The following is a 26,079-nucleotide window of genomic DNA, read 5'->3' as shown; positions in this document are numbered from 1 at the left end:
GGCCCCTAAATGGCTGCAAGATCCAGTTAAATCTCAGAACTGCCTCATAAACTTCTAAAATCTCAGGAAAATGATTTATCTGCAAAAGCTAAGATAAAATATGCAATGTTGAGCCAAAATATCATTTTGTTTGGAGATTCACCTTGGCTCGATTTCTCACTTCACAGATGAGAGCAGCAGTTTCTGAAAAGTAGCTTGGTCAGAAAAGCTGCCAACTTTCAGCAGAAAATGTGCTTTAGCAGTTTACGTGCTTTCTGCTCGACCGGTCTCTTATGCTTGGGCTTTTTTGCACTTGGGTCACAAAATACTTGTGACAACCTGTGACACATTTGTCCACCATTGCTCCTCTCAGTTTCCTCTGTGCTGCATCTCAGTCCTTACCCTCTTCTGGCTTTGTCTATTGAGACTGCAACAAACCCCAGCAATTCTCAGCTGTGATCTGCAAACCAGGTAGATTTTTTCCAGCAGTCACCAAAATAGGTGGATTTTTCTCCATGTTCCTTAGATACCTGTGCCTGGGTTAGTTGTCTAGATCCCTAGTGTAGAAAGGCAGAGATGAAACAGGCATGGTTTACCTTAGCCTACAACGGGAATAGGTGCCTGTGGAGGATTTTGGCCTGGAGGGGCCTTTGTGACTGAACTGGAACCAGTGCAGCTGCTCCATAACCAACATCCATGGTCTACCTACAACTGATTGAGTTGATGCCAGTCCCAGCTCATGCAGCTAGATGGGAAGTAGCTTGTCTGAGTCTCGCTGCTGTTACTAGTTTCATCCCCGAAGAGTGCAGGTATTTTTGCATGGGGGTCTCCAGTCCAGAATTGCAGACTGGTTGAGGTGGGAGGGGACCTCTGGAGATCATCTTCTCCAACCCCTCTGCTCCAACAAGGTCACCCAGAGCTGATTTTCCAGGACTACGTCCAGACAGTTTTTGAGTATCTCCAAGGATGAAGACTCCGCGATCTCCCTGGGCAATCTGTGCCAGTGCTTGGTCACCCTCACAGTAAAAAAGTGTTTCGTGATGTTCAGAGGGAACCTCCTGTGTTTCAGTTTGTGCCCGTTGCCCCTTGTCCTGTCGCTGAGTACCACTGAAAAGAACCTGGCTCCATCCTCTTTGTACCCTCCCTTCACGTATTTATATACATTGGTAAGATCTCCCTGAGCCTTCTCCAGTCCGAACAGCCCTAGCTCCCTCAGCCTCTCCTCATAGGAGAGATGCTCCAGTACCTTAACGACCTTCATGGCCCTTCGCTGGACTCTCTCCAGTATGTCCACGTTTCTCCTGTAATGGGGAGCCCAGGACTGGACCCAGCAGTCCAGGTGTGGCCTTACCAGTGCTGAGTCAAGGGGAAGCGTTGCCTCCCTTGACCCACTGGTAATGCAGAGTTGGGACCCACATCAGCTGCATCTGGAGGGGCTCAGGCTGTTGCTTAAGCCAAAGAAACTGTGTGCATCTGTTTTTACCCACTTGGAAATGAAGGCACTGACCCTGACCGAGCCAAGGAGGGAAGGAAGGTGAAGCTGTATTATGCAGAGGAGGGCAATGCGATTTCTACTGGCCATTGCTGTTCTGGTTCAGTGCAAGGGTTTCTCACACATTATCCTCTTTTCCACAGCAGCAATAAAAAGACAAGAACACTGCAATGCTTAGTTGTGACACTCTCTACTGTCTTCTCCCCCGTGCTGGTGGTAGGACTGTGCACTCAAAATTCAGATGCAGATCATATTTGGCATTACAGCTGAATAAAATATAGGATTAAAAATATTCCTGGATCTCCCTTTAAATGGTTTCTCTTCTCACTATGTCATACTTGGTGTCACAGGGGATGGGATTCACGCTTCTGTGCTCTGTTGCTGTGAAGTTAAGCCTATGTCAGCATTAGCAGTTCAAGCTGTGTAGTCAAGGGAAGGAGAAGAGCAGCCACAGGAGACAGTTCAGGCCTCCTGAAGAAATCAGATCAGCTGAAACAAGCTCTTCTATGGGGGCACTCATAAACATGCTTGTCTAGCAAAGCTGCAGTGGTGGGCTTAGATGCAGTCCAGTTTGAACCGAAGCCATCGGTGCAGTGGGAGTGCTGCACCCCACTCTGGTTTGCAGGTGGCCTCACCTGACCTGGTTGTAAACTGAGAGAACCAGCCAGGGCTTAAAACTTGGAAGTTTCAGTACAGCGGGAAACATTTCCACCACCTCTGCAAGTCAGTAATCTTGGGGAAATGCACTCCTGGTGGGTGGCAGTGCACCCCTAGGCAGAGATGCTTGTAGGAGGCAAGGAGTGACGTGCTGAGCTGGAATAATGTCAGAAATCATCTGTGTTTAATAGCTTTTATTATGAATGGTGTGTCCACTACAACATGAGGTAGTAGGAAAAGTGAGGGAAATATGAGTATAAACAATCAGGGCTTCTGAAAGTCCTTTTTGGAAGATCTCCACCTCCTCAGATTTACAGCAGCTCCCCACAGTTGTGCTTTTTTTGGAAGAGGCTTGTGAAGTATTTTTTCAAGACAGTTTTTTGCCAGGAAGGAGATGAAAATCTCAAAACAAAAATATCTTTCAACTTTAAATGTGGAGTTGTCATTGTAGTGTAATTCTTTACACAGCTGCCAGAGGGGTTTTTAAAAGTGCTAGTTACACATGTGCATTAAAAACAGGAGCACAACATGGCTATAACAAATTAGCTTTCTGGTTTTGAAGCTAGCAATCAAGGTTGGGACAAATGTTCATGTTTGTTGTTGCTTCTGCAGTCACTCTTATAAAACTACAGGAGAACCATTGGCATGAAAGCTCTGTTGGTATCATTACCACTGAGCTGCTTTGCTTTGTGGAACGTCAACTCCTCTCTGGTTACCAGCGTGCAGTTGTGTAAGGCTCTTAAAATCCTGTTGAAATCCCTGAAGCCTGTTAAGGGATCCCTCATTAAAAATGCTGGATGACAGTCTAAAGTGTCACTTGCTGTAGAAAATGAGCTTGTTGATGAGACCACATCAAAACCAGCACTTTTTGCAAGCATCGTTTGCAAATCCAGAGGCACAGAGCATGGCGTGTTCATGCTTTCCTTCTTGTTTCTGCCTGGATGGAAACCAGAAGAATACTCTGGGTAAACTATCTCATGTTTTTGACAAGAAAAAAATCTAAACTTAATCTAGACTTCACGTACGAGAGAGGAGGTTGGAAAAAAATGAGACAGAAAAGCGTGGTTTATAGATGTATATTCTTCTGTAGCCCAAAGACAATACAATATCATCCTCGGGATGAAGAAGGAAGTACACAATTGCCGCTAAGACAATGAAAGTTGAAGGCATGCCACAGGAGGAGAAATTGAGACAATATCTCAATGCAAATGTCCCTAGAAAATACTTTCCCCCAGGAAAAGATTTGTATGTTCCTGGTTCCTCATGTGCATGTGATACACTGCAGTAGGAGGTACCGATATTCACAGTGCAGGCAGAGATACTCCTCTCTGGATGGAACACAAACCCCAGTGAGAAGCATCACTACTGGTTGAGGAGAATAGAACATGGGTGCAGAGAAGAGATCCCGCCTGAGCACTGGCCCGTGCCCGGCATCATGAGAGGAATTGGCCAGGACCTGTTTGGTCATGAGTCCAAAGTTGTACACCCTAGTTCCAAACAACTGGAGCTATAAATGGTTTAAAATTATTTTCAGGGGAGTTCAAAGATGAATGATGCATCCCTTCAGACTCGTAAGTGATCTTTTATTCACAGAAAATCAAAGCGATGTACAAATGCGATTGCTGGCCTTGGGGAGGGGAGTCTGAATGACTGCTTGTCATTCACAGGAGCTACCAGCGGTGATGTGACATCTGAAAGGAAAAGATGAAAGCTCCAACACAATATGTTAAATAAACCCCACCTTAGTATCTTGCTGATCTAAATAGCTGATCATCAGAGGTGCAGAATTCTAAACTGCTGTTCAGTGCTTTGATAGCAAAAGGAGGAGCTCATAGGCTACAACGTACAAAAGTTTTTCTTCTATAACTTCATGAAAGTTTGCTTGTAGTATCCATGAAAATTCCCCATGACAGAAATCAGGAGTAAGACAAAGGGCCTGGCAAAATACCTGGAGTAATCTGTCTAATTCTATGCATTCCTATTCTAAAATAGACGTAGAAAAAGGGAGCAGAGAGTGATCTGTAAGAACACAACTTTTTAAAAATTTATTTACCCCAGCAAAATGAAAGCCATAATGAGATGTTTCCCCCAAAAGTTTTCGCCCTAAAAAATTAAAAAATAAAACTCACCAAAGACTGAAGTCAATCCACACACACATGAAAAGATGGGTACACACAAGTTCTAAATAGATGTGGATTGGAACCTTCTAGTGACTCCCACCTCTCCAAAGGAAGTGTTTGAAAAAGCTGTTTACAGGAGCAAGGACCCTGGTTGTCTTAAAGGTAGCACATGGTAAATTTATCGAGAAATCATAGGATGCCATGTGTCAGACTGGAAAGGACTTGTCTCCAAACTGGAAATTCCTCCTTCTCTTACTGCTCTAAGTCTTTGCTGCTCAAGACACTGTACAGGCATTATTGAGTGTTTTGTCCATCACTGCAGTCCGTTCTGTTTGGTTTGGCAGCTTCAGTTGTGATTTAGTGAGTGGATCCTACCCCATCCAGGTTTGTATGGCTCAGGGCTGGGACCTGAACATGACGAGATTCTGAACTTGACCCTTGTGGTTTCAGAAGGCAGGAGGCAGGGAAGCTAACATGCCTGCCTGAAAAGTCCATTCCATAACTTAAAAACTTTGCATTTAATTACAAGACCATTCTTGCTAATAGATCCAAGAGGAAAACAGTTTGCTGTTCAGAATTTGTGGCCTAAATAGACAGTAAACCATAAGACTAATTTGCATATTTCTTAACACTTTTAAGTTTGTCTGAAAAGACATAAATGCATTTTCTTTTACTCTGCAACACTGTGAATTTTGAATTCCTGTCACAAGAAAGAAATACAGAAGAATGCAGTGGGAAATGAATTTAAATCTGAAGGCGAAACAATGGATCCATACTTTATCCTCCAGTGTATCTCCTCTTTTGCGTTAGTGGAGGCACCGAAAGGTGAAGGGCTGAAGTGCTGCCAGGCTCCGCACAGTTTGCCTTTCACATGCCTGGCTCTCGCAGGGGCACGTGTGCAGGTGTGAGCCTTTCCTAGTCTTCTACCACAGTTTTCCCATCAAAAGCAGTTTCATTTCAACAGTATTTTGTTGAAATTTTGTGGTTTCAGTATTTTAGAAAATTGATCAATTGGTACAAGAAGCTCCACAGTGGTAAATATTAAGTTTATGTTGCCGCTGGTGGGTGACGAGGAAGCAGAAGCCGTTATACAGAGGGGTAAGGCTGTGCTGTCCTGTGTAGCCTTTGGGGATGATTTCCAGAGAACCTCCTGCACCCTGCACCCAGCACCCTGACTAATGCCACCAGTGACACTAACCCTGCGCTTCAGGAGGCCAGCGGCTGAAACCTTCCTGGTGTAAATGCTGAGCCACAGCCTGCTCCTGCTCACTGGACCCCAACAGCCCCAAACAGCCCTTCATGCCTGACCGCAGAGCCCAGTGCTGCCTGCTGCCCTGCTGAGCTCTGCCGGGGCAGCCCCTGCCCTTCGCAGTGTCTTTCCTCTGGAGAGAACTTCTCCAGTTCCCAGTGTGGGGTGGATTGGGCAGGCGATAAAAACAGGGAAGGTTTTGGAGTGGGTCCCAGCAGCGTGGGCAGGTGGCAAGGTGGTGGGAGGAGATCCTTCAGCAGTGGGATAGCTGGAGCGGGGACACGCAGGTCCTGAGACGTGGCCAAACTGAACACCATGATGGATGGGACCACTGTGCTATTTGGTCATCCATCTTGCTCTGAGGAAAGTAGCTTTGGGATTCTTTGAGAAACAGCCCCTGGCCTCCGGCTCTGCCTCTGCAGGCAGCCTCCTGCCTACCAGCTGATCATTTTCCACGTGCCTGTGCTGCTTTCCTTCCAGTTATTCCAACAGCTGCTGGTCTCCCTTGTCTGTAGGGGACCAAGTGCCGGTCTTGGTTCATCAACGGCAATGTGAAGCTACCGTGTTACGGGCAGCCAGGAAGGACTTTAGAGCTCAGCACATCTGTGTGATGCTGATGGAAATTCCCCACAGCTGCACACTCTGTTCTGGCCTCTTGCCTGCCCCTCTAGGGAGGGTATTTCCATGCTGAGTTAGTCAGACTTATTTATGTTTTGCCACGTTCCCAAGGTGATAAGCATCCTTACCACATCTATTTGCTTACTGGGCATACAAAGTGAATTTCATGAAGCTCAGCTCACCTTCTCCAGCAGATGAAGGCACCCGGGGCAGCTGGGAGAGGAAGGACAATGGCATATCTTGCTGGGTTGTGGGAGCAGGAGATGGAGGGTCCAGCAGATGAGAGCAGAACTGGGAAGCCAGGGTCTGGGCCACAGGCTGAGCTGAGTGCCCTGGCACAGGTACCACATGCTCTGCCGAGACGATGTGGAGCACTGGGGGAGTGGGGTGCGGTGACTGACCTGCTGAGCATCATTGCTGACTGCTACTGCTGGGATGAAGCCAGTGCCACTCTAGAGAGTGACTCGGGTGGGTGGAGAATTGTTGCCAGCTTGCCCACATCTGCTACTGCTCACAGCCCACCTCTTCCTGTCTGCAACTAAGAGAGAATTTAAATGAGAATAGGCTGATCTGCATATCCCATCAGAGGTGTGGGGCCCAGCACAGCCCAAACAAGTCTGCTGAAACCAAGTGTCTGCCATAACAGCCACCCAGGAACCCCGGACCCCCTCTGGAGCGTGGGCCTGGCTGACACTGCCAGAGGCCAGCGATGGGGTGCCATGTGGTGGAGCAGGTGAGGACAACCCAGGGAGCCCACCAAAGAGCACATGTTTTTACCATCCTTTCTGCCTCGGCTCTTCTTGATGTGCTGTTTCAAAGTGAAGGAATGATGCTGTTAAATTAGACCCGAATTTTAGCATTTGCTGTTGTAATGGGAAAACATATGTGTTAAGTATTAAATGTGTGCTGAGTTAAATAACTCCAAGACTGGAAGAAAGAGAAGTGTCTGATGGCCAGAGCTGGCAGTTAAAGGGCTTTTGAGTTCTGTTCCTCTTCCTGCCAGTGATTCATTACATGGCTTCAGGCAAGACACGTAACCAAGCTGAAATATTTTCTTCCAGCTGCAAAAAAAGCTGTAATGCCAAATAGAAGGAGGGCCTCTGAGGTTTAACTAATTACCGTTTAACAGAAAACCTTGAGATCCTCACTATGAAGGTGCTGGAGAAAGGCAAGTATTACAGGATTTCAAATGACTGTTCATAAATGAGCTCTTTGGCTTCACATTGGTGAAAAACAGTGCCTGGAACTCCCTCTGCAAACAGCCCTGACAGAGGGAGTTGGGACGTATGGGAAATGGATGTGAAACCACAGCAGGAGAGATGGCGGTTGACTCCACTGCTGCTTCTTGCTGCATCTCGAGGTGCTGGGTGGGCGGGTTGTTTGTGTGTGCCAGTGGAGAGCGAACTTTCCCTGCTAAGAGGGTTGAAGAGGCTGGAGAGAGCTTGGTGGAATGAAAGAGGTGTGAGGGTTGGTTTTATATAGCGAGAAGAAAAAGAGGATGGAGATTATGTCTGGGCCCTTCCAGCATGTCTCTCCTGACAGAGGAGCAGGAGGTGGGGAAGACTGCTTGCTTCTCTCAGGTACTGTACTTGGTCCCATTCCTTGAAAAGAAACAGGGACCTGAGTTGTCTGTGAAGCAGCAGAGGGCTGAGCACTGGTGCTCTGTGGGGAGCTGCAGGCTGAGGCATGCTCCCAAAGGCATCATGAGGTGGCAGCAGGCTGTGAAGCTGCCTTGTGACAGAAGTTGTTGGGGCACATCAGAGCTTGGGGTGGTGAGGGGCACGCAAGATGATGGTGCTCCTGACCAGCTCCTGTGCTGGCTGAAGCTTTGTGGGTCTTCCGCAACTCATTAGCGTGGTTTCCCTGTGGTTGATAAAGCCAGGCTGATGGAAGAGAAAGCAACCGGCCTCCTGGCTGCTGGCGGGTAGTGCCCTATGCTTTCCCCAGGCTGAGGGAAGGACAAATGAACCGATAATATTTGGCCAATGTCCCAGAACCCTTGAATGAAACAAACGCCTAACTCTAACTTTCCTGGTGCTGCCCCTTGTTGGCTAGTGCTGTCCGAGCTGTCTGGCTGGTCTCCCTTCCCGCTGGGCAGCAGGAAAGCCCAAACACGGGCAGCAGCCGGGCTGCAACAGCCCCAGCGATGGGCCTGCAGGAACGTGTCAGCGGCCACTCAACCCCCCTCTGGGCTCGGTGTGACGGGCACCGGGGCTGAGGAGGTGGCCAGCCCTGCCCACTGCCCCGACCGGCCAGGCCCTGTGGTGTGGGCCCTGACGCACGGCCAGTGCGTCCTCTAGCACGGTGGTGCCTGCTCATCCAGCACCTGAGGGCAGGAGCCCAGTAATGGGAGGCTCCGGCTGTTACGGAGCCTGAAACTCGGGGATCGTGCAGCTGGGACAGGCACCGAGCGGCCGCAGCCCCAGGACCGGGCAAGCTGGAGGACACAACGCCATCCGCCGTCGTTCCTGGCCAGCAGCATCTCGGCGGTCTGTGAGGGGAGAGCCGGGCCTGCCACGGGGGCCTGCCGGCCCTGGCCCCGCGGCCCTGCCTGCGGCACGGTGAGGAGCTCCCGAGCTGAGGGGCGCAGGGCTGGGGGTGCCGCGCGGCAGGGAGACCCCAGGAGGGGCCGGGCCCCACCGCACCGTCAGGGCCCGGCCCGGCTCGGCTCGGGGCGGATGGGCCCCGCTGCCCGTCCGCCAGGGGGCGCTCCCCTCGGCAGGGCGCTCCCGCTGCCCCAGCCGGCACAGTGAGCCGCGGGGGTTGGGGGGGGTGGGGCTGTCCTCGCCGAAAGCTCCGCCCCCGCCCCGTCTGTGGCACGGGCCCGCGTCCCGCCCCGCCCGCCGGCCCCGCCCCTCTTGGGCGCGCGCCCCGCACTTCCTCCCGCGCGCAGCCGCCTGTCGGAGCCGGGGCGGGCCCCGCGGCCCCGCGCGAGCGGGGGCGGGGCGAGCGAGGCGCCGGGATCGCTCCGGGCCGGCCGTCACCGGCGAGCCCCGGGTGAGGAGAGCGGCGGGGCGCTGGAGCCCTCCGGCCGTCACCGGGGCTGGGGGTGTCTCTGCGGGACGGGGGGTGAGCGGCGGGGCCGGGCGGGCCAGTCCCACGCCCCGCTTCGCTCCGGCCCCCCGGGCCGCGGCCTGCTTGCAGCTGGGGGGCGCCGGCCGGGCGCGGCGGCGGGTCCCTCAGCGCTGCGGCGGCGGCGGTCGCAGCCCGCGCCGGTGTGAGCGCTGCCTGCGGCCGGCCAGGGCCGGGGGCCGCCCGCCGCGGGCGCTTAGTGGGGCCGCCGGGCTCGGCCCCCTCGCCCCGGCACGGGCACCCGGGGGGGGTCACGGCCTTGGGCACGGCAGGGCCGGCTCCCACCGCCCTGGGGAACCGCACGTGCCTGCCGCCGGTGGGGAGCGAGCCCCGGGAACCGGTAAAACAGCCAAAAATGCCCTCCTCTCCTCCAGGGCCAGCCGTCGGCAGGGCCCTGGGGCAGGGTGTTGGACTGGCAGCTCACGGGGGGCCCCCAGAGCCGTGATCTGAACTAATAAAGCTGTGCTGGCTGTAGGGGCGCGGTGCTGCTGGCTGGCGGCACGGATGTATAGGATGTATACCCTATGGCCGGGCCAACGGGTGCCGCTGCCAGAGCTCTGCTGCCGGGTTGCCCGGGAGCGGCACCGGCTGCGGCCCGGGGAGCAGGGGCACGGCCCGCGCTGGGACACGCCAGCGGAGGCGGTTGCAGGACATCGTCCTCCCTCGCCGCTCCTTTCCAGATTCCGTGTTTCTTGGTGCCTGTGTGTCCAGCCGCAGACTTTTGGGAAGAAATCTCGGCCTGCAGGGTCCTGCAGGACAAGGCGCTCCCCAGGACACCCTTCCTTTGGGGAGCAGGCGCCTTGCAGCTGCTCTGCTGTGACTGTTTTGCTTTTGGCCTTGGTGGTTTTTTTTTTTTTCATTTTGAAAGGAAGCAATGATACTTATTTTTTCCTGCTGCAGCGCACCGATCCCACACCCCTGTGCATCAGATGCCTTGAACCGTTTCTGGGCTGAGCTGGTTTTTCAGGTGAGCAGGGCCATGGTGTGAGACAGTGCCCAGCCTGGCACTGGCACGGCACAGAGAGCGCAACCGGCAGTGCCGGCTCTGCAGGGCTTGGTTTTGCTGTACCACAACTCACCCGGGTCGAGCAGAGCAGAGCCACCTGCGGTTCCTACTAGGATGTGGCTTTTCTCTTGCCATAAAGCTGAGCAAGCAGCAGCCACTGTGAACGACTCTTTTTGGACAAAGTGTGTTTATAACATGGAGGTAAAGGTGAATTGTTTACTTCAACCTTCCGTTTCAAACCTAGGTCTTGTGAAATTCCTAGGGGAGCCTTGCAGCCGGTCCTTGTGACCAGAGCTGTGTTTCAAGGGAGAATAAAACACAAACAACTCTCTACAATTTGGGTTGCAACTCCCCAGAGCAGTTATGCTCAGTGGGTGAAAACAAGCAGGAGGCGTTCACCAGGCTGCTGTGTCCCGCAGTCAGTGCAAGAGAGAAAAGATGCCAAACAAAACAGGAAGATTTGGTTGGGGTTATAAAAACTTTTAGGGTAAAAAGAGGAAAAAAAACATCTGAAAGGAGTACTGGTAATTCATTGCACCTCAGTGTGTTGGGGATGCTTTTTCTAGCAGGGTCTTCAGCTTCTTCTGAGCCTCTCTGGGTGCTTGGATCTGAATGCAGGGCTCAGCTCTGAACTGGCATGGTCCTCATTTGGGTCGTTTAAGGCCTGGGCTTCTAGACTTTTTGATAAAGGGCCTGTCCTGGTCACAATGTCAGATCTGGTATCTATACATGATACATTATTTGATTATGGTGCCCTGATCCTTAGTCCAGAGCTGTGTATCTGTTAATCTGTTGGGTGATGTGGGCTCCTGGCTGGTTTTCGGTCTTTCCTGGATACAAGTCTGGATGCGAGTGATGTGGCTGGTTCTAGGGAGATGGTGAAAGTACCTCTCCATAACCACCTCATTCCCAGGAGGCACTGAAGCAGTATAATTTGTACCTGGTGACCAATTGAAACAGGCTGATGCAACACGGGACTAATATACAGGAGGCTTCTGGGGGGGTTCCACTGTCTTTAAGCTTCACACGTAAGTGGAATTGGAAGTGGATGTGTTCCGCTGCAAATAAATAGCTTTAGAGAGCGATTGCTTGTCGGAGTGCTAGTATAACTCCCCTCCTTTTTCTTCTCTCCTCTTGCTGCTAGTGCATCAGGAAGCATGGAGCACCAAGTGTCCATCACATCCGACTGGATGCTCCTTGGGCTGATTGCAGTGGTGGTTGCACTGCTGCTGCTGACCATCTTTGGTTTTGTTGTCTACTCGGGGCTCTTCACGGAGGTTGTTGTGAGTGCTGGCTCCCCACCTGTCGGCAACATCACGCTGGCCTACAAGTTCAGGGTAGGCCCATATGGTGAATCCGGGCAGCTCTTCACAGACGGCTGCAGCATCTCGTCGAAGCTCTGCTCCATCGGTGTTTACTACGACAACCCTCACACGGTAAGATGGGGCCAGCAAGCTCTCGTGGTCAGCACCCAGGTTTCTGGCTCAGGGTGCTCTTTGACTGTGGTTCAGGCACTTGCAGCTTATGCTCCGTAGATGAGCACTGGGATTCACAGGGTCTCCCAGATCTGCAGAGGATGCTCTGTGGGGAAGGGCACCTGAAAGAAGATAGTTTCTTGGATAACCCTAATTAGAAAGCATTGGGTGAGGGAAGTTTGCTGTCTTCTGATAACTTGTTCAGCAGGAGCTATCAGCAGGATAATGGATCTGGTTATGGAGCAGAGGCCAATTTTCATGACCCTGAGGTGAAGCATTCCTTGGAAGATCCCCTGGCTGCAGGGGGCTCTTTCTGGGCTTGCAGCAATGTGGTTGAAAGCAGATGGTCTGCTCAGCTTGCTCTGTCCTCACCCATACTCCTTCTCTTGTTTCTAGTGCTCTCATGTGTTTCTGAGCTTCCCTTTCATCCCCTGAGAGTTCCTACTGAAACCTCAGGTGATGTGTACTAAGGGCTCCTGTCTGATGAAATAGTTACTCCATGATGCTCTTCAGCTGAGAGGTGAGCAGAAAGTGTACTGCCTGGTGGCTGAGCTAGCTACTCTAGTGGGTACGGTCCAGGACAAGGAGCAAACAAAAATGCATCAGAGCTTGCTGGGGGGTGAAGAGTCTGGCAGCTGATGCTAGGTGGCACTGGGGTCTCCAAATAACAGCATGTGGGCACTTGTCTGTGGCAGACAGCTTGGCTCCTCAGTAATTCTGCAGTAGCTAGTGTGACCGTGGAGGAATGCTGGGGGGGGGAGGGATGGCAGAGTGGCCAGCAGCTGTGCGTGTGTGCTGTGGGCTGGCGTGGGGCACAGCACATGAGCTGATAGTTCTTGCCCAGTGCTTTTGCCTGTGCTTCTGCTTCTTGCCTGGTGCCTGTCATGTTTTAGGAACCCTATTTCATTGCTTGCAAGAGGGTGCTCCCAAAGGTTGGACCTGCTTAGAGGGATCTTGTCCATGAAAACATGATTCTGAGTGGACTGTGACAGGAAGATACCAGAGGCAAGAAAGCATTGAGCTTGACTGTGCTTGGTGGAGCCTGGTGTGCTCAGCCACTTTGTATCCTGTGATGAGCTGACTTACCCAGTTTTTGCTTCTGGATCGTGGGAGGCAGAAAAGAGACACTCTGCAGTGTCTTTTCCTGGCCTGGAAAGGAGGATGGTGAGGGGAACTTGCGCCCAACCCCCAGGATGAGCCGGGCAGAGGCAAGGTGCAACTAGATGTGCTTGGACACTTCTGTGCGCAAGAAATGTCATGTTTGGAGCAGGTGAGGGATGGGAGCCTTGGGGAGTGCCTGGGGCGCTAGGGCCCACGTGATCAGAGTGGCCAGTTTCCCCAGCACTAATATGTGGCCTTGTCTTTGTGTCAGGGGCCTTGTCTGGAGTTGAGAACCCTGGTGCTGCTGCTGCTTCCCCCGCATCTCTGGGAGTGGAGTGGGCCAGTTGATGTTGGAAGGGCTCAACATCCGTGCCTGGTGCTGCCCTGCTCCAGGGACATGATGCAGACATGCCTGTGGTTGCCCTGCAGACCTTGTGCTTGGGCCCTGTGCCTTCCCCCTCTGTTTGCCGAAGCGTGGGCTAATGAAAGCTTGTATTGCTGAGGCCCACAGATACTGATAAAGATATTTGTGGTGACTCCTGCCACATCTGGCACGGGGAATGCTTTCCCTGGCAGCACCAGGTGAGGATGGGAGGGAATGACTCTTGCATGACCCTGGAAAGTTGGGCCGTCTGTGCAGGATGAAGCTTCCTCCCATTTCTAGCCCTGTCTCGTCTCTCCTTTTTTTTTTTTTTTTTTTTTCCTCTTCCTGCATCTTTACTCACCCTGTGGTTGGAGCAGGCAGTGGGCCTGCAGAACTTGTCTCTGGTAGCCGCCCAAGGTTTTGAAAGCCAGCTGTTTCTACTTTTGTAGCTGGGGGGTCTCAGGAGGGGAAGATGTTCTCTGCCAGCATGGCTGAATGGCATCTGGTAGCCAAGGAGGCCCATCATGGTGTCAATGACTGGAGGTTTCTCTGGATTCAGGGGTCAGCCAGTGGAGAAAGCACTTGGCCTGCTTTGGTCAGGGCACACCAGGACCTCTGCTGGTGGCCCAGCCAGTGCCCAGTCTGTACTGGAGCATGCTACTAGATCTGAAGGCCTTCTTTCCCACCCACTGAGGGTTCTGTATTTGCTTGCTCGTGGACTGGCCACTGATCTGGCATGGGTTGTGAGTGCCTTCAGCTGGTGTGCAAGCTGAGAGGAGCTCCTTGCACAGGGCAGGATACTGTGGGGAGCTATAGTCCACGGTGCAACTTTTGCGAAGGACGGTAGTGAGTTTGTGTGGGTCTCTAGATGTTTTAGAGGGTACATGGACCAAGTCCATGGGTCAGGCTGGGAGACTGGTGATGACGCTGGGCAGGGGAATTGCCTTCCTCTTGAAGCCTGCTGGACAGGTGGTGCTCAGGATGGCACAACAAAGGCTCTGGGTGCCACACATGTGGAGTGAGCCTGGAGGTTGCTGGAAGCTCTGGGGGACCAGCAAAGCCTATAATGCATCTCTGCGACCAGGCGTCTCAAGCTCTGGTGGCCATGCTGTTGGCTCTTGCGATGGGAGCCTAACCTGCCCTCAAAGGCTTGGCAGGCAGCCCTGCAGCCCTTGCCCTTCTCCAGAAGAGCTGCCTTTGCTCATGGCATTGGGCAGGTGACATCAGCGCGAGCCTGCTGCCTCTGTAGGTACTATGGTGTCTGGGGCACAGCGGGGCTGTGCAGGACATAGCTCTGGTGCCTGCAGCTGTGCACGGGGCAGGAGCCTCCTCTCGCCTGACATCATGAGCACACATCAGACCTGGGTCTGCTGGAGCAGCCAGGGTGCCAGTGACATCTTCCATGGGCTGATCTGTGGCTCTTAAATTGGTTCCCACAGACATCTGCATCTCACTGATGGGCAGTGCAGGCCAGGCAGGGTGCTGAGTATGAGGATGTCCTTGGGCAGGAAGGGGCTGGTTTTGGGTGGGTCACTTGGCTGGGGGCTGCAGCGCACGTGCCTGAGGTGCTGGCTCAGGTGTTGAGCACTCGGGTGTCCTGTGGGGTGTCCCTGTGTGCTCGTACCCACTGTAGCCATGATGGCATGGGACATGATGATCTTGTTCCTGGGGGTCCAGCGGGGTGGGGTTGGCCACCCAGGCTGCCTTTCCCCTGGGAGGAAGAGATGACCTCCTCATTCTCAGTGCTCTCCTCGGTGAATCACCCTCTGGTAAAGCTTGGTCCACCCAGAGCTGGCCACCCACTGCGGATGTTGACTTGTCACCAAAAATAGACCTTTTGTCATCAGGCAGCAAAACATGCTTGCTGCCCATTGTGTCCGTCAGCATCCCTGGCTGAGTGCTGTCAGGCTCTGGCCAGCCAGCCACCTCGAGCCTGGCTCCTGGGGGTTTGGTGCCTCTGGCACTGTGGCAGGAAGAGGTTGATGACCAGCAGGTGTCCAAGCAGTGTTTGCTGTGCTGGTGGACTTGTGGGCAAAGGAAGCTATTACTAGCAGAGAGGATGGCGATGCTAGAGCTGGAGAGCAGTGGCTGTGTGCTGGCTGTGGCTGGGAGTGGGGCCAGGGGGAGCCCCATGGCCTGCAGCGTGTGGGCTGCCTCGGGGTCATGCCAGGCCTCAGGGCAGCCGCTGTCACCGACATCCCTGGGGCTCCCTGCAGGCTCCTGGCTCTCTGACATTCACACAAGGATGCTCCCTGAGTGCTGCCGAACCCCTGCCAGCAATGTTTTATGTGTTTTAATGGACGAGATTAATATTAATTCACACCTTTTTTTTTTCTCTTTTTATTTAATATTTAGCAGCCCAGAGGACTTCTCCCTCCTTCTTCCACCTCTGGCAGGAGCAAAAATAACTCCGCAGCAATGCCTGCATGTGGCGGGTGGGTTTGTGCTCAGCTCCAACCAAGTGCTTCTGCTCACATTTAGCTGTTGGCCCATGCTAGGGGCTTTTGCCTGCAGTCCACATGTTCACATGCTCAGCAACCAGCCTGTGCCCAAGCGTTGGATGGATGAGGCCAAAACATTCTCTGAATGCAGGAATGGGATTTGTTCCCATCAGCAAAGCTGCTGAATAGGTTAAGCAGTAATTTCCAAAACTTCTCTGTCAGGGCACTTTGGGGAGCCAGAAGCTTTGATCAGCACCTGCCCACCCAAAAGGACAAATTTGTTAGGGAAAGGCTGGTTTTAACTGGAGTATTTCTTTCCTTTCCTTGCGATGGGCTTTGCCAGGCAAAATCTGCCTTGCTGCTGCCCTTGAGAAAGTGCCTGCAAGGCTGCACGCTGTGGAAAAGGAAAGTTGGAAGGGAGGAAGCAAACACAGCTGGCCCAAGTGGTGCTGCCTGCTCCAGCAGCTTGGGTCCTGTCAGTTGCTCTGGGGCCAGGGGTGAACTGTCTTTGCTCAGGCTGTAAATGGAAATTGAATGTTTAAAGGAACTTTATTTAATTTCCCTTATCTCCTTGCTTCATCTGGGCCTTTCCCCATGGGTGCCTTTTACTGCTGCCTCTTGCTATCTTTGGGGTGGATCTACTTCTTCCCTGCCCCAAAGCAGCGAGGCTCGGCACAGCTCTGTCTGCAGCTCCCTCTTGCAGCACAGGAGGGCAAGAGCGAGCCGTCAGGCATGCCTGTCCCCAGCCCGATGGCTGCTGCTGCTTCTGACAGTCTTTTCTTCCTTCCTGTTCACATCTGCTTGTGTTTCCCCTCTGGGATGGTCCTGCCATGCAACATGAAAGGGTGTTTAAGGGAAAGGGGGTGCCAAGGGGTGCAGTGTGGGGTAACGTGCCCTGGGGGAAGGAGTCTTGTCTCTGCCTGCTGGCTCCTTCTTCAGGCATTACTTTTGGGGTGGAAAGGACAGCAGAGCTGCTGGAGGCAAAGGCTGGGGCTCAGGGAGGGAGCTGGGCTCGGATCTCAGCGGTAGGAGGGCACGTTGTGGCCTTAGGTGGTATCAGGAGTTTGAGGGCTTTCCTGCCCACTGCCACATTCCTGCTTAGTGCCATGGTTAAATGTGAGCTTAAGTGGTGTGACTTTGTTAAAAAAATGGAAATGAAAGCTGTGGCCTTGGGTCACCTTTGGCATGGAGATAGCCAGAGTCCTGTAGGCCATCACTCTCCAGGAGCAGAGCCTTGAGCCCCCCTTGTTGGGCTGGGAGCCCTGCAGCCTCTGTCTTAATGGGAGGCAACCCCAAATCTGGAAAAAGAATGTTTTATGTTCTGCATGTTGTTTGGGTCCAGGATGGAAGGGGATGTGTTTCTTTTTGTGTTACTACACACAGCTTGGTGATTGCATGCAAGTCTTGCATGCCTCAGTTTCCCCACCCTTAAAACTGTGCCAGGCTGAATGTGCCTGCTTAGGAGGGACCCAACAGCCTCTGGATTTCTCTCTGGCTTACTGCTGGTGGGTCATGTGTCCAGGTGGCTGCTGGGGGCAGGTGCCCCTTGAGGGCAGCCTCCTTGGGTGTGGGATGGATGCAAGCTGGGCAGGTTGTGGTCACATCTTTTTTTAGCCCTGCCTCACCCCCTGTGGAGTCACAGGGATGTTCTGCAGTGGGGGACAGCAGTGAGCACGTCTCGATAGTTGGGTCTCTGTTGGGGGGGGCAGGAGAGACATTTTCTGCAGTAGCTGTTACCTGGAGTAGGTTTGGGCGAACAGCCTGGTGGGGTTTGGTTCTTCTCTGCTGCAAGTCCCTCTGCCCTCCAAGGAGGGGAGCAGTACGTTCCACACTGGACTGTGAGCTTGGGCTGGGAGGAGCATGGACAGTGTGGGCCACGATCGGCCCTGGTTAGGAGCAGGCACCTGGTTTGCTGTGCCCGAACATGCTGGGCCATTGTGTTTACCCTGGTTCATGGTGGCCTCCTGCCTCCATGCACTTCAGATTGAGGTTTTGGCCGTTCTTAAGCCTCTCTCTTCTTTTGATGCCGTCTGTTTGTCCCCCTCGATCAGGTGTCTCCAGAGAAGTGCCGTTTTGCCATAGGCAGAATCTTGAGTGAGGGAGATGCAAAGCCATCGGAAGAGCAGATCAAGCGGTTCCAGAAGTATGGCTTCAAGATCTTCTCCTTCCCTGCTCCCAGCCATGTGGTCATGGCAACCTTCCCGTTCACTACGCCATTGTCCATCCATCTAGCAGTGAACCGTGTCCACCCAGCCCTTGACGTCTACATCAAGGTAAGCAAGTGTGTCATGAAGTGTCGCATGTGTTCAGTGGACTGTCAGAGACATATCTGGCTGACAGCTGATGGGGCTGCTCTGACGGGTAACCTCTTGATGTCTTCCCTTGGGCACTGCCATCAAGATCTCCTCCTTTTGCAATCTGACAGGTAGTTTCCCAGTAGGGATGTCCTCCCATTCGCTCCGTAGGCGCAGGGGTGTCTTTTCTGCTGTTCTGTGTTTATAAGAAGCAAGTTCTCATCTGATGACTTACTGCTTTTCTCCTTAACACAGAGATAAAAGCTGGTTTTCCCCTTGAGTGCCTTGCTTGTTGTTAGGATCTGGCGGATATGTGCCCCTTTGGTGTAACGCATCATGCCATGAAACTTCTCTTTCAAGTGCCAGCCTTACCGGTGGGGTAACTGTCTTCTGCAGGGGTGGGAGGAGAAGTTAGAAACTTTCTGACCTCTGAGCTTATGAAAACTTAATTTGAAATTTGTGGCCCTTGGCCCTGGCTGGGCAGCTGGCTGCTGTAGGGTGTTCACCCTTGCCCCCGAGCAGAGCAGGTGGCCATCCCCCCTGCTTCTGGTCTTTTTTTAAGCCAGCTCTGCTGCCTGGCTCTGGCAGACAGACCAGCTGTGGCAAGGGTGTTCCCAAGCAGCACATTTGACGCAGACATCTCCAGATTCAGGCTTTCTGGAGAGTGAGGATGGTCCTGGCCAGCTGGGCGATGGAAGGAAGGGACCGTTCTTCATGGCGGGGGAGGATGCTGGGGAGAGGCCGGCGCTCAGCCCCTGGCTTATCTGACTGTCAAGTTCTGCCACTTTCGTTTGTTCGTGTTGAAACGCACTATTTATAAACTTGCTTTTCCTGGCGAAACTCCCAGCCCTGTGGGGGAACCATGCAAATCCCTCCAGCCTGCGCTGTGCCGCAGGATGGCTGCCTGAATGGCAACCCCAGAACTTCAGCCGGGGACTCTTTGCAGACCCGCTTGTCTGCCCCGGCCTTAGGGAGCTGCCTGGTGGTACCGGCAGAAGATGTGTTGATGCTGGCAGTGGGTGAGACTGCCACTGCTCATATCTGTCCCCTGGCCTTTGCTGGAGAACTGGTAAAGAGTAGAACCCCATCTCCTCTTCTCGCTTCATCCTCTATGTCTCTTCCTGGAGCTCTGCCAGCTGTTTTGTTGCAGGGGGTATTGGGCACTGCTGCCAGCCCTGTGGTGGACGTGTGGTGTGCGGGGAGGGGGCTGATGTGTGTGGGAGCATCAGGTTGGCTGCAGGAGTACTCGGCGACATGGGGCTGATGCTGCCTTACTTGAGGAAAGGTCCTGGCAAGCGCATCTGTCGCATGAGAGGGGGAGTTGTTAGAGCTAAAAAGGGAATCATGGGTTGTTCTGGGAGCACCTGGCAGCGTTCTATGGGAGTGGCCCATTTTGAATTAAAATAAATAACTGAAATCTTACGGAAGCACAGCACCCAGGGCCACGTGTAGAGGGAGGGGACAGATTTTGATCTCTGCCCCAGTTCCAACAGCATGTGTGTCAGGGTGCATGCCTGCGTCCATTCCCAAGTCCCATGGCAGAGCATTACGCCCCCCGGCCTGTGTTAGAGTGACTGTGGGGAAGCAGGCAGGGTGGTGGTGGGGTTGCCTTGCTGGTGTGGGGCAGAGGGTGCTGCTGGTCCCTGCATGCTGCACTGTGGGGATGCCCCAGCTTCCTCCGACATGGCGTGGGGGGACTTTGGAGGCTGTTTGCAGCCATGCCAGCAGCATCTCTGCCGCTTCTTCCTCCAGCTGGACTGCCTGTGCCCCTGGGGCCGCGCTGGCACTTCCCAGGGTGGAGGGATGGGGAGGGAGGGGGGGAAACTTTCATGGAAACAGGTGACCTGTGCCCGTTTGGTGGTGGGAATGGGGGTTGCCATGGCGACAGCTTCTCCAAATAGCATCCTTCATCCCACCCCCGGCGGCGCCCAGCTCCCTTAAGCAACCCGAGACAGCAGTGAGACAGAGATTTGCTTTATTTATTTATTTATCTCATGGTGTGCCTGCTTTGAGAAGGGTGTTGTTAATGAGAGCTGGGGGTCAGGCCTGCTGAGCACGTGGATCCCCCACTGCCCTCCTGTCTCAGCAGCAGCGGGGAGGAAGGGGGTGGGATAATAAAAGCCAGGAGGCTTGAAAGGGGGCTCAGTGGTGGAGATGAAACACCGGCTCCCATGGAGAGAGGGAATTGGCTGAAGTGGAGAGAGGGTGGCATAGCCGCCTAGTCATAGGAGGGAGGTGTGGGGGAGCAGGGGATGTAGAAAGAGGTGAAGGAGGCAGGGAGAAGCGTGGAAGGTGGGGAGGGAGGGTGGAGAAGGCTTTGGAGGCCCTGAAAAATAGGGGAAGGGAATGGGAGGAGAAGGGGACTGGAGGGGGTGTGTAGGGCAAAGAAGCCAGAGGGCTTGGGGACTGGCTGAGGGAGGGGGACTGCAAGAGGTGGTGGGGAAGTCTTGGACAGAGCTGGAGGAAGACCCACCAGAGCTGGCCCTCCAGTACCCTTTCCCCCGTCATTCCCTGAGGTTGACTGTTGGGGACATCAGGCCCTTGAGGCTGAAGGCTGGTGGACATGGGGAGGGAGCATGACTCCCTCTGGATTCGATGGTGCCACACTGAAGTTACCAGGGATGCTCATGGCTCAGGTTTCTCGAGCAGTGTGAGTGCAGTGGTGCCAGCTTTTAGCAGCTTGGGCTTCATCTATCCCAGCCTGTTGCCCCTTCAGAGCGACAGGGAATATTAAAAGTAAAATTTAAATTTAAAATAATAATAATAATTAAAAAGAAGGATGGCAGAGTCTCCTTTTGTTAGGGAGAGAAGGGAGATGAGCTGGCATGGAGCAGGAGGTGCTGCGGTCAGGCTGCTTTCGCAGAATTTATTCTCACCCCCCTGGCTCTCATGGGGCTCAGGATGTGGAATTTCTGTAACTCTTTGGATGTAGCCCATGGCTTTTGGGAACTGTGGAGAAATGGCTTCAGCCGTCCCTGGCAGGTAAGAGGACATCGTTCCCCTGGGATGGTAGGCTGGCAGCAGCAGTGACTTGCTGGCTAGAATCGCCTTTGGAGAAGCCCAGGAGAGCCTGCTGGCTTGTTGCTCTGAGCACAGGTTATTTAAGGCATAGGCTGCAGTTATTTAGTGTCCCTCAAAAGCGTTTCTTCCCTAATAGCTCCTGCCAATGCCTCTCCCTGCTGCTAGGCAGGTATGTCCCACTTTCCTGGGGCATACGCTCCTGCCCCATGGCACAGCTGCTGGCCAGACGCAGCAGCCCTGACTCCTGGGTGCAAAGGAGAGCTTCTGCTAAGCTCTTCACTGGTGGAGACCCTTTCTGACAGCTCTGGGAGCAGGTCATTCCCCTGTAACCTCCTGCCATTTCAAGGAGGATTTATTCTGGCTTGGGTGTAACAAGCTTTCCACAGTGGGCTGCATGTGCCTGCGTCTCTTGGCATCCGTGCTGGTGTCTAGCAGGCACTGCCAGGCAGGTGGGCTTGGATCTCCCAACCCCTGGGCTCTTCTGGCAGATATATCCAAGGCAGAGCTGGCAGGTGTCTCCCACTGCAGCCCTAGAAGCAATTGACTCAACTTGGTCTCTTTCCACGGGGTTTTGGGTCAGTTTTGTGCTCTCTTCAGCCAAGGATGATGTGCAAGTGGAGGGATGAAGGAGGAGAGTGATGCTGGCATCGTCCTGGCTGCCTTGCACCCTGCTCTGAACCTGAGCACAGGCTGGCTGGCTCCAAATTCTGACTCTGCCTAACTTGGAAAACTGGAATTTAATCCCTTTAGCTGGTCTTGAAAAGGCATCCTCCAACTTTCAGCAAAAACCCAGCTCTTTCACCTCCCCTGGGCTCTGTACTAGGATGTTCCCCACCTCCGTGAGCTTGTGAATCACTGCTTTATAGTGTGCATCTCAAGCAGCAGTGGCTGGCATGGGCTCTGTGATACCAGGAAGGATTTGGGAGGATATCAGGTTGGCTCCCGCCTGGCATGTCTACAGGGAGCTGAGGCAGGGTGCTTGATAAGGTGCTAGAAAGACATGGCTTGCTCCCGTTTACAGCCCAGGAAACGTAGTATTCCTTTGGCTGGTAGCTTGGAGTGAGCTTTGCTCCTTGTTTCGGCTATGGTACCTTAGTCACCTCTTGCTCCTTTTTGATAAGCTAAATATACAGAGCTTGTAAAGTCTTCCACTGGCATATTTTCCAATAGTGTCTGTATTTTGCAATCTTGATTCCTGCGTGCTTTTTGGGGTGTTTTTTTGGACCTGTTTTCAGCTTAGAAAGTTCTCTGACTTGCCAGTAGCACAAATGGATGCTTTATTTCAGCAATGGTCTTATCGCTGTGGTGCACAGATCTCTGGTGGAGATCTTGTCCCCTGCCACAGACCCCCCGGTCATGGGTTTATTCTGAGCCAGCTAACAGTGACTTCAAACATGTGCCACTGTCCTTTGATGTAGTTGTAGTTTCTTGATTAAAAACGGGAAATGGTACCAAATCCTGCGTCTTCTCAGAGTTTGAATGAATGGCACGAGTGCTGGTTTATTTATCAGTCAGGCCCACAATCCCCACAAAAATAAATCGCATTTGCCAACAGGATCTAGCAGCTGTGAATGTGTGTTGGTTGACATTAATTATGCTGGTTTCCTTTGCTTTCTGGTGATCTGGTCCAGTTGCAGCCATACTTTTTTTTTTTTTTCTTTTGCCTTGGCTCAGTCTTTGCCTGACCAGCCTGTGCTTGCCTGAGTCGGCTATTTACCCATTGGAATATTGGCAGGTGCAGGCTGTTGTCTCTCCTGGGACTTTCTAGCATGTCCAGGTGGCTAGAGATAACCCTTTGACATGTGGACAGCTTGCCAGCTGAGACTTCAGCATCGTTTAAATGTATGTTATCTGGGTTTAGATGTATGTTATCTGTACCTGCGAGCTGTGTGTTATATCTTTGCATGGAAGAGCAAGTAATTTCACCTTCATCCTCTGCCCATGTTGTTTGGCTTTGTCCTAAATGCATTGCAGAAGTACTTGCTGAATGCTCCTCCCTTCTCTGTGGCACCACTGAGGTTTCCCCCAGCTGACGTGTCCAGGATCCGTGCTATCCTTCAGACTCCTCTCCCCTACACAGCACCCCAAATGGCTTCTTAATGTGAGTGGCTTTCTGTCTGTACGGGACTGGGAACCTACGCGTGGTCATTTGTGGCAACTAAGTCTTGGTACCCACTGCCCTTGTGAGTATGGCTGCACCTTGTCTTGCCTTTCCTGCTCCTCTGACCACACTGCCATAGCTGCTGGCTTTACTCAGATCTGTTGATGTTGGTTTTCTCCCGGTTGTCATAAATGAAGGTCTGTGGAGCTGTCTTCTCATCCCAGATGGTTTGTGTTTTAAAGGTGAAACCATGGAGTGACCTTTTTGCTTGGCTGTATCGGGGGCCTGGGGTCAGGGGTTGGCAGCTGGTAAAATGTTTGCAAAGGGGGCTTAATTATTGCGGTGTTGGCTGATCCTGGCTGATTTAGTTTAGTTTGGGCTCTGTGAATGAAGCCTTTTTAAATACCAGCTTGCTATGTGCAAGTGGTCTGGGCTGCAGTCTGTGTGTACATGAGACCTGATCTCAGCAGCAGCTCCAGTCGGTCAGCTCCCACCCAAGGTTTTCCTCCGGGGCTCTAGGAAGTAGTGCAGGTGCCCAGCCGGTGCTGTTCCTCAACTATAGCTTTGCTTATCCTCATGAACTCCTTTGGTCTTCTGCGAGCTCTGGGGACCATGGGCTGAAGACCACTGCCCAAGGTGGAGCCCTTACTGAGCCAAGGCCACTCAAAGTTGCATATCCATCTCCCCAAAGAGGATGAGGAGTGGGATACCTTTAATCCAGAACTTACCACTACCAACCTAGGACTTTGCTGCCCTCACTGTCTCATGATGTGGGTCTGGAAGGGCTCTTCCAGATAACCTTCTGCATCCCTGCATCAGTGGGTCACCCTGCAGAATATGCCTGTGGCTTTCTGGGAGGTGGAGCTCTCCATCCTCCTCCTTCCCTTTTCCCATGCCCAGGGTGACTGTGGGTATCAGTTTGCAGATTTGAGCGAGGTTTGGGGTGCTGGGGAGAGAGGTGGTGCCTCAGCCGTCTGGCTAGGTGGGATGACCTTCAGTTTAAGCCCACATGCACTTGAATATAGGTCTGTAGAGTTCCCAGGAAGACAGGAGGTTATTTGATGCTGCTGTTAAGCGATCCTCACACATCAAATAAAAGTGAGGGGGGGAAAGAAATCCTTGAGAGTCATACAGGATTTGACGTGTCATACTCATATTGATGGCAGAGATGAGGCCAGAGCTGACAGTGTGACAGGCTGCTGGGCCCTGGGCTGGCAGAGGCTTGGAGTAAGGATACAGAGTCTGGGGGAAGTGTTTTGGGAGCCCTTGCGTGTGTCTGCATCAGTCCCAGGCTGGGCTGTAGGTCAGGTCACACGTGGCTTGTGCACTGCAGACAGATGTCGCTAGCAACCACTGCCCACCAGTTGTGTACCTCGGGGCCGCAGCAGCAGGTTGGGGCTGTCCCCAGCAGTTGTCGCTCAGATACCTCCAGTGTGAGTGTAGCCGCAGACCAGTGCATCTCCAGTGGGTGGTACATGGTTAGGGTGGGGGGATGGCTCATGATGGGAAACCCCAGGGAAGTGTGGATGCTCAGGGTGGATGGTGCAGACAAGCTCCTGTGGAAGGTAGGAGTTTTTTTCCTTTCCAGATTTTTTTTGCTTTTGTTGTTCTTTAACCTCAGTGTAATGATCTGATTCAGAGTGGGGGATTGTTGACAAGCCACCTCCCTGGTTTTGCCCCACTGATGATAGCCAGCCAGCAGTGGGGTTTGGAAACGAGGGGAAGAAACTACCCATCCTACTTACTTTCCCCTCTTAGAAACAAACTCCAACTCAAATGCTGTTCTGGCTTGGTTTATCCTATTACTAAGGAAGCCCTCAATGGTGTTATCTTCATTGCCTGTCACTCATATCCACAAGTGCTACATAGTGGATTGAGTCTCTCTTCTCCTTTAGGAACCCCATTAGGCTTGGGGATGTGTTGGGTGTTTGCAGTCTGCTCCCGCAAAGGGCAGTGGAACACAGCCTGATGCTGGCAGCATCTCCCTGCAGCCAGGGAAACAGAGACACGGGGGATGTTGCATCCAACCTACCACGTGCTGCTAAGGTCTTCTGCCACTGCTCATGGCCACAGGAGGAGAAGGGAAAGCAGAAGAGGGCAATGTCAGAGATGGCTTTGGGTGAGTGTTTCTGGTTACCTGGGGACTGCTGGGTGTTGGGGCGTGTGGTGGTGCACAATGAGTCCATCACGTTCCCTCCTCTCACCTAGGCATTATGCACCCTGTTTGCTGCTGGCAAAAGAGGTGATGTATAGATGAGATATTTGCCTTATTTTAGGTGATGACAGTTTAAGGATGGGAGTCCTGGTGAGCTGCAAGTCTCTCCCTACCCATCCCTGGTTCCCCACCAGCCTAGCTGATGCTGAGGATGAGTGCCGGAGCAGCTGGGCCAGGAGTGCTGGAGGACACCCTTGGCTGATATGTGCTCTGTGCCAGGAGCCAGTGAAGCTCTTGATCTTGGACTGGGCAAGCGGAGCAGGTGAGGGGTGGGCACTGCAATTCTGCAGTCACATGCAACTGCAGGCACCAGAGAGGGACCCCGAGGTGACTCTGCACAGGCTTGGTGCCTGCACGGGCACATTCATCTCCCACTGACTTGCACTGACAGCTGGTTTTCAGTGGTCTCTCTCCAGCAAGGCTGCCTGCTCGTTGCTGGTTGGCAACCCCCAGCTGCATGTCACATCACATCAGTTTGTGCGTTCGCTGTGACTTTTTATTAAATATTTTTTGTGACAAAACCCTCCAAAAAAGTTTTAGTCTTGCAAGTGCAAGTGACCTAACCTTCAGCTCTGTGTGGGGGAGCAGGTAGGGGAGGGCGGGATGCCCACGAGGTCAGGCTGGGAGCTGAGCCAGGTGGCAGGGATATTTGGTGGGCAATGTCATTTAACACTGTAGGAACCTTTGGACTGGGGTCAGCTCATGCAGTGGAGCTGGTTCGTTTAACCTGTGTCTGCAGGGAAACGTGCTCCTCCTGTGTCGATAATGGAACATATGGGGATCCGGGGCTCTGCGTCACGTCTCCTGCCACTCGCAGCAGGCATCCCTGCTTTCCCACTTCTCCAGAGGAATTTGGCAGCCCCAGGCCTCTACT

The 26,079-nt window shown here is 53.0% G+C and overlaps 1 protein-coding gene across 2 annotated transcripts in view; it reads left to right on the top strand.

Moving 5' to 3' along the window:
• The first annotated feature begins 8,992 nt into the window (after window positions 1-8,992).
• Window positions 8,993-26,079, top strand: part of TEX264 (testis expressed 264, ER-phagy receptor) — a 40,791-nt gene continuing 23,704 nt past the window's right edge. The window contains exons 1-4 of one of the 2 annotated variants that reach the window (XM_037386316.1): window positions 8,993-9,112; window positions 10,088-10,154; window positions 11,338-11,629; window positions 17,626-17,847. In XM_037386316.1, the coding sequence (XP_037242213.1) occupies window positions 11,351-11,629; window positions 17,626-17,847 (501 nt within the window). In that variant the 5' untranslated portion in view covers window positions 8,993-9,112; window positions 10,088-10,154; window positions 11,338-11,350. The remainder of the gene's footprint in view (window positions 9,113-10,087; window positions 10,155-11,337; window positions 11,630-17,625; window positions 17,848-26,079) is intronic. The other variant, XM_037386317.1, reaches the window with a different exon arrangement.

This window comes from Falco rusticolus, chromosome 4, assembly GCF_015220075.1.
Source record: "Falco rusticolus isolate bFalRus1 chromosome 4, bFalRus1.pri, whole genome shotgun sequence".
Lineage (NCBI taxonomy): Eukaryota > Metazoa > Chordata > Aves > Falconiformes > Falconidae > Falco > Falco rusticolus.
The sequence above is the reverse complement of the archived record's forward strand: the minus strand, read 5'-3'. Positions and strand labels throughout refer to the sequence as shown.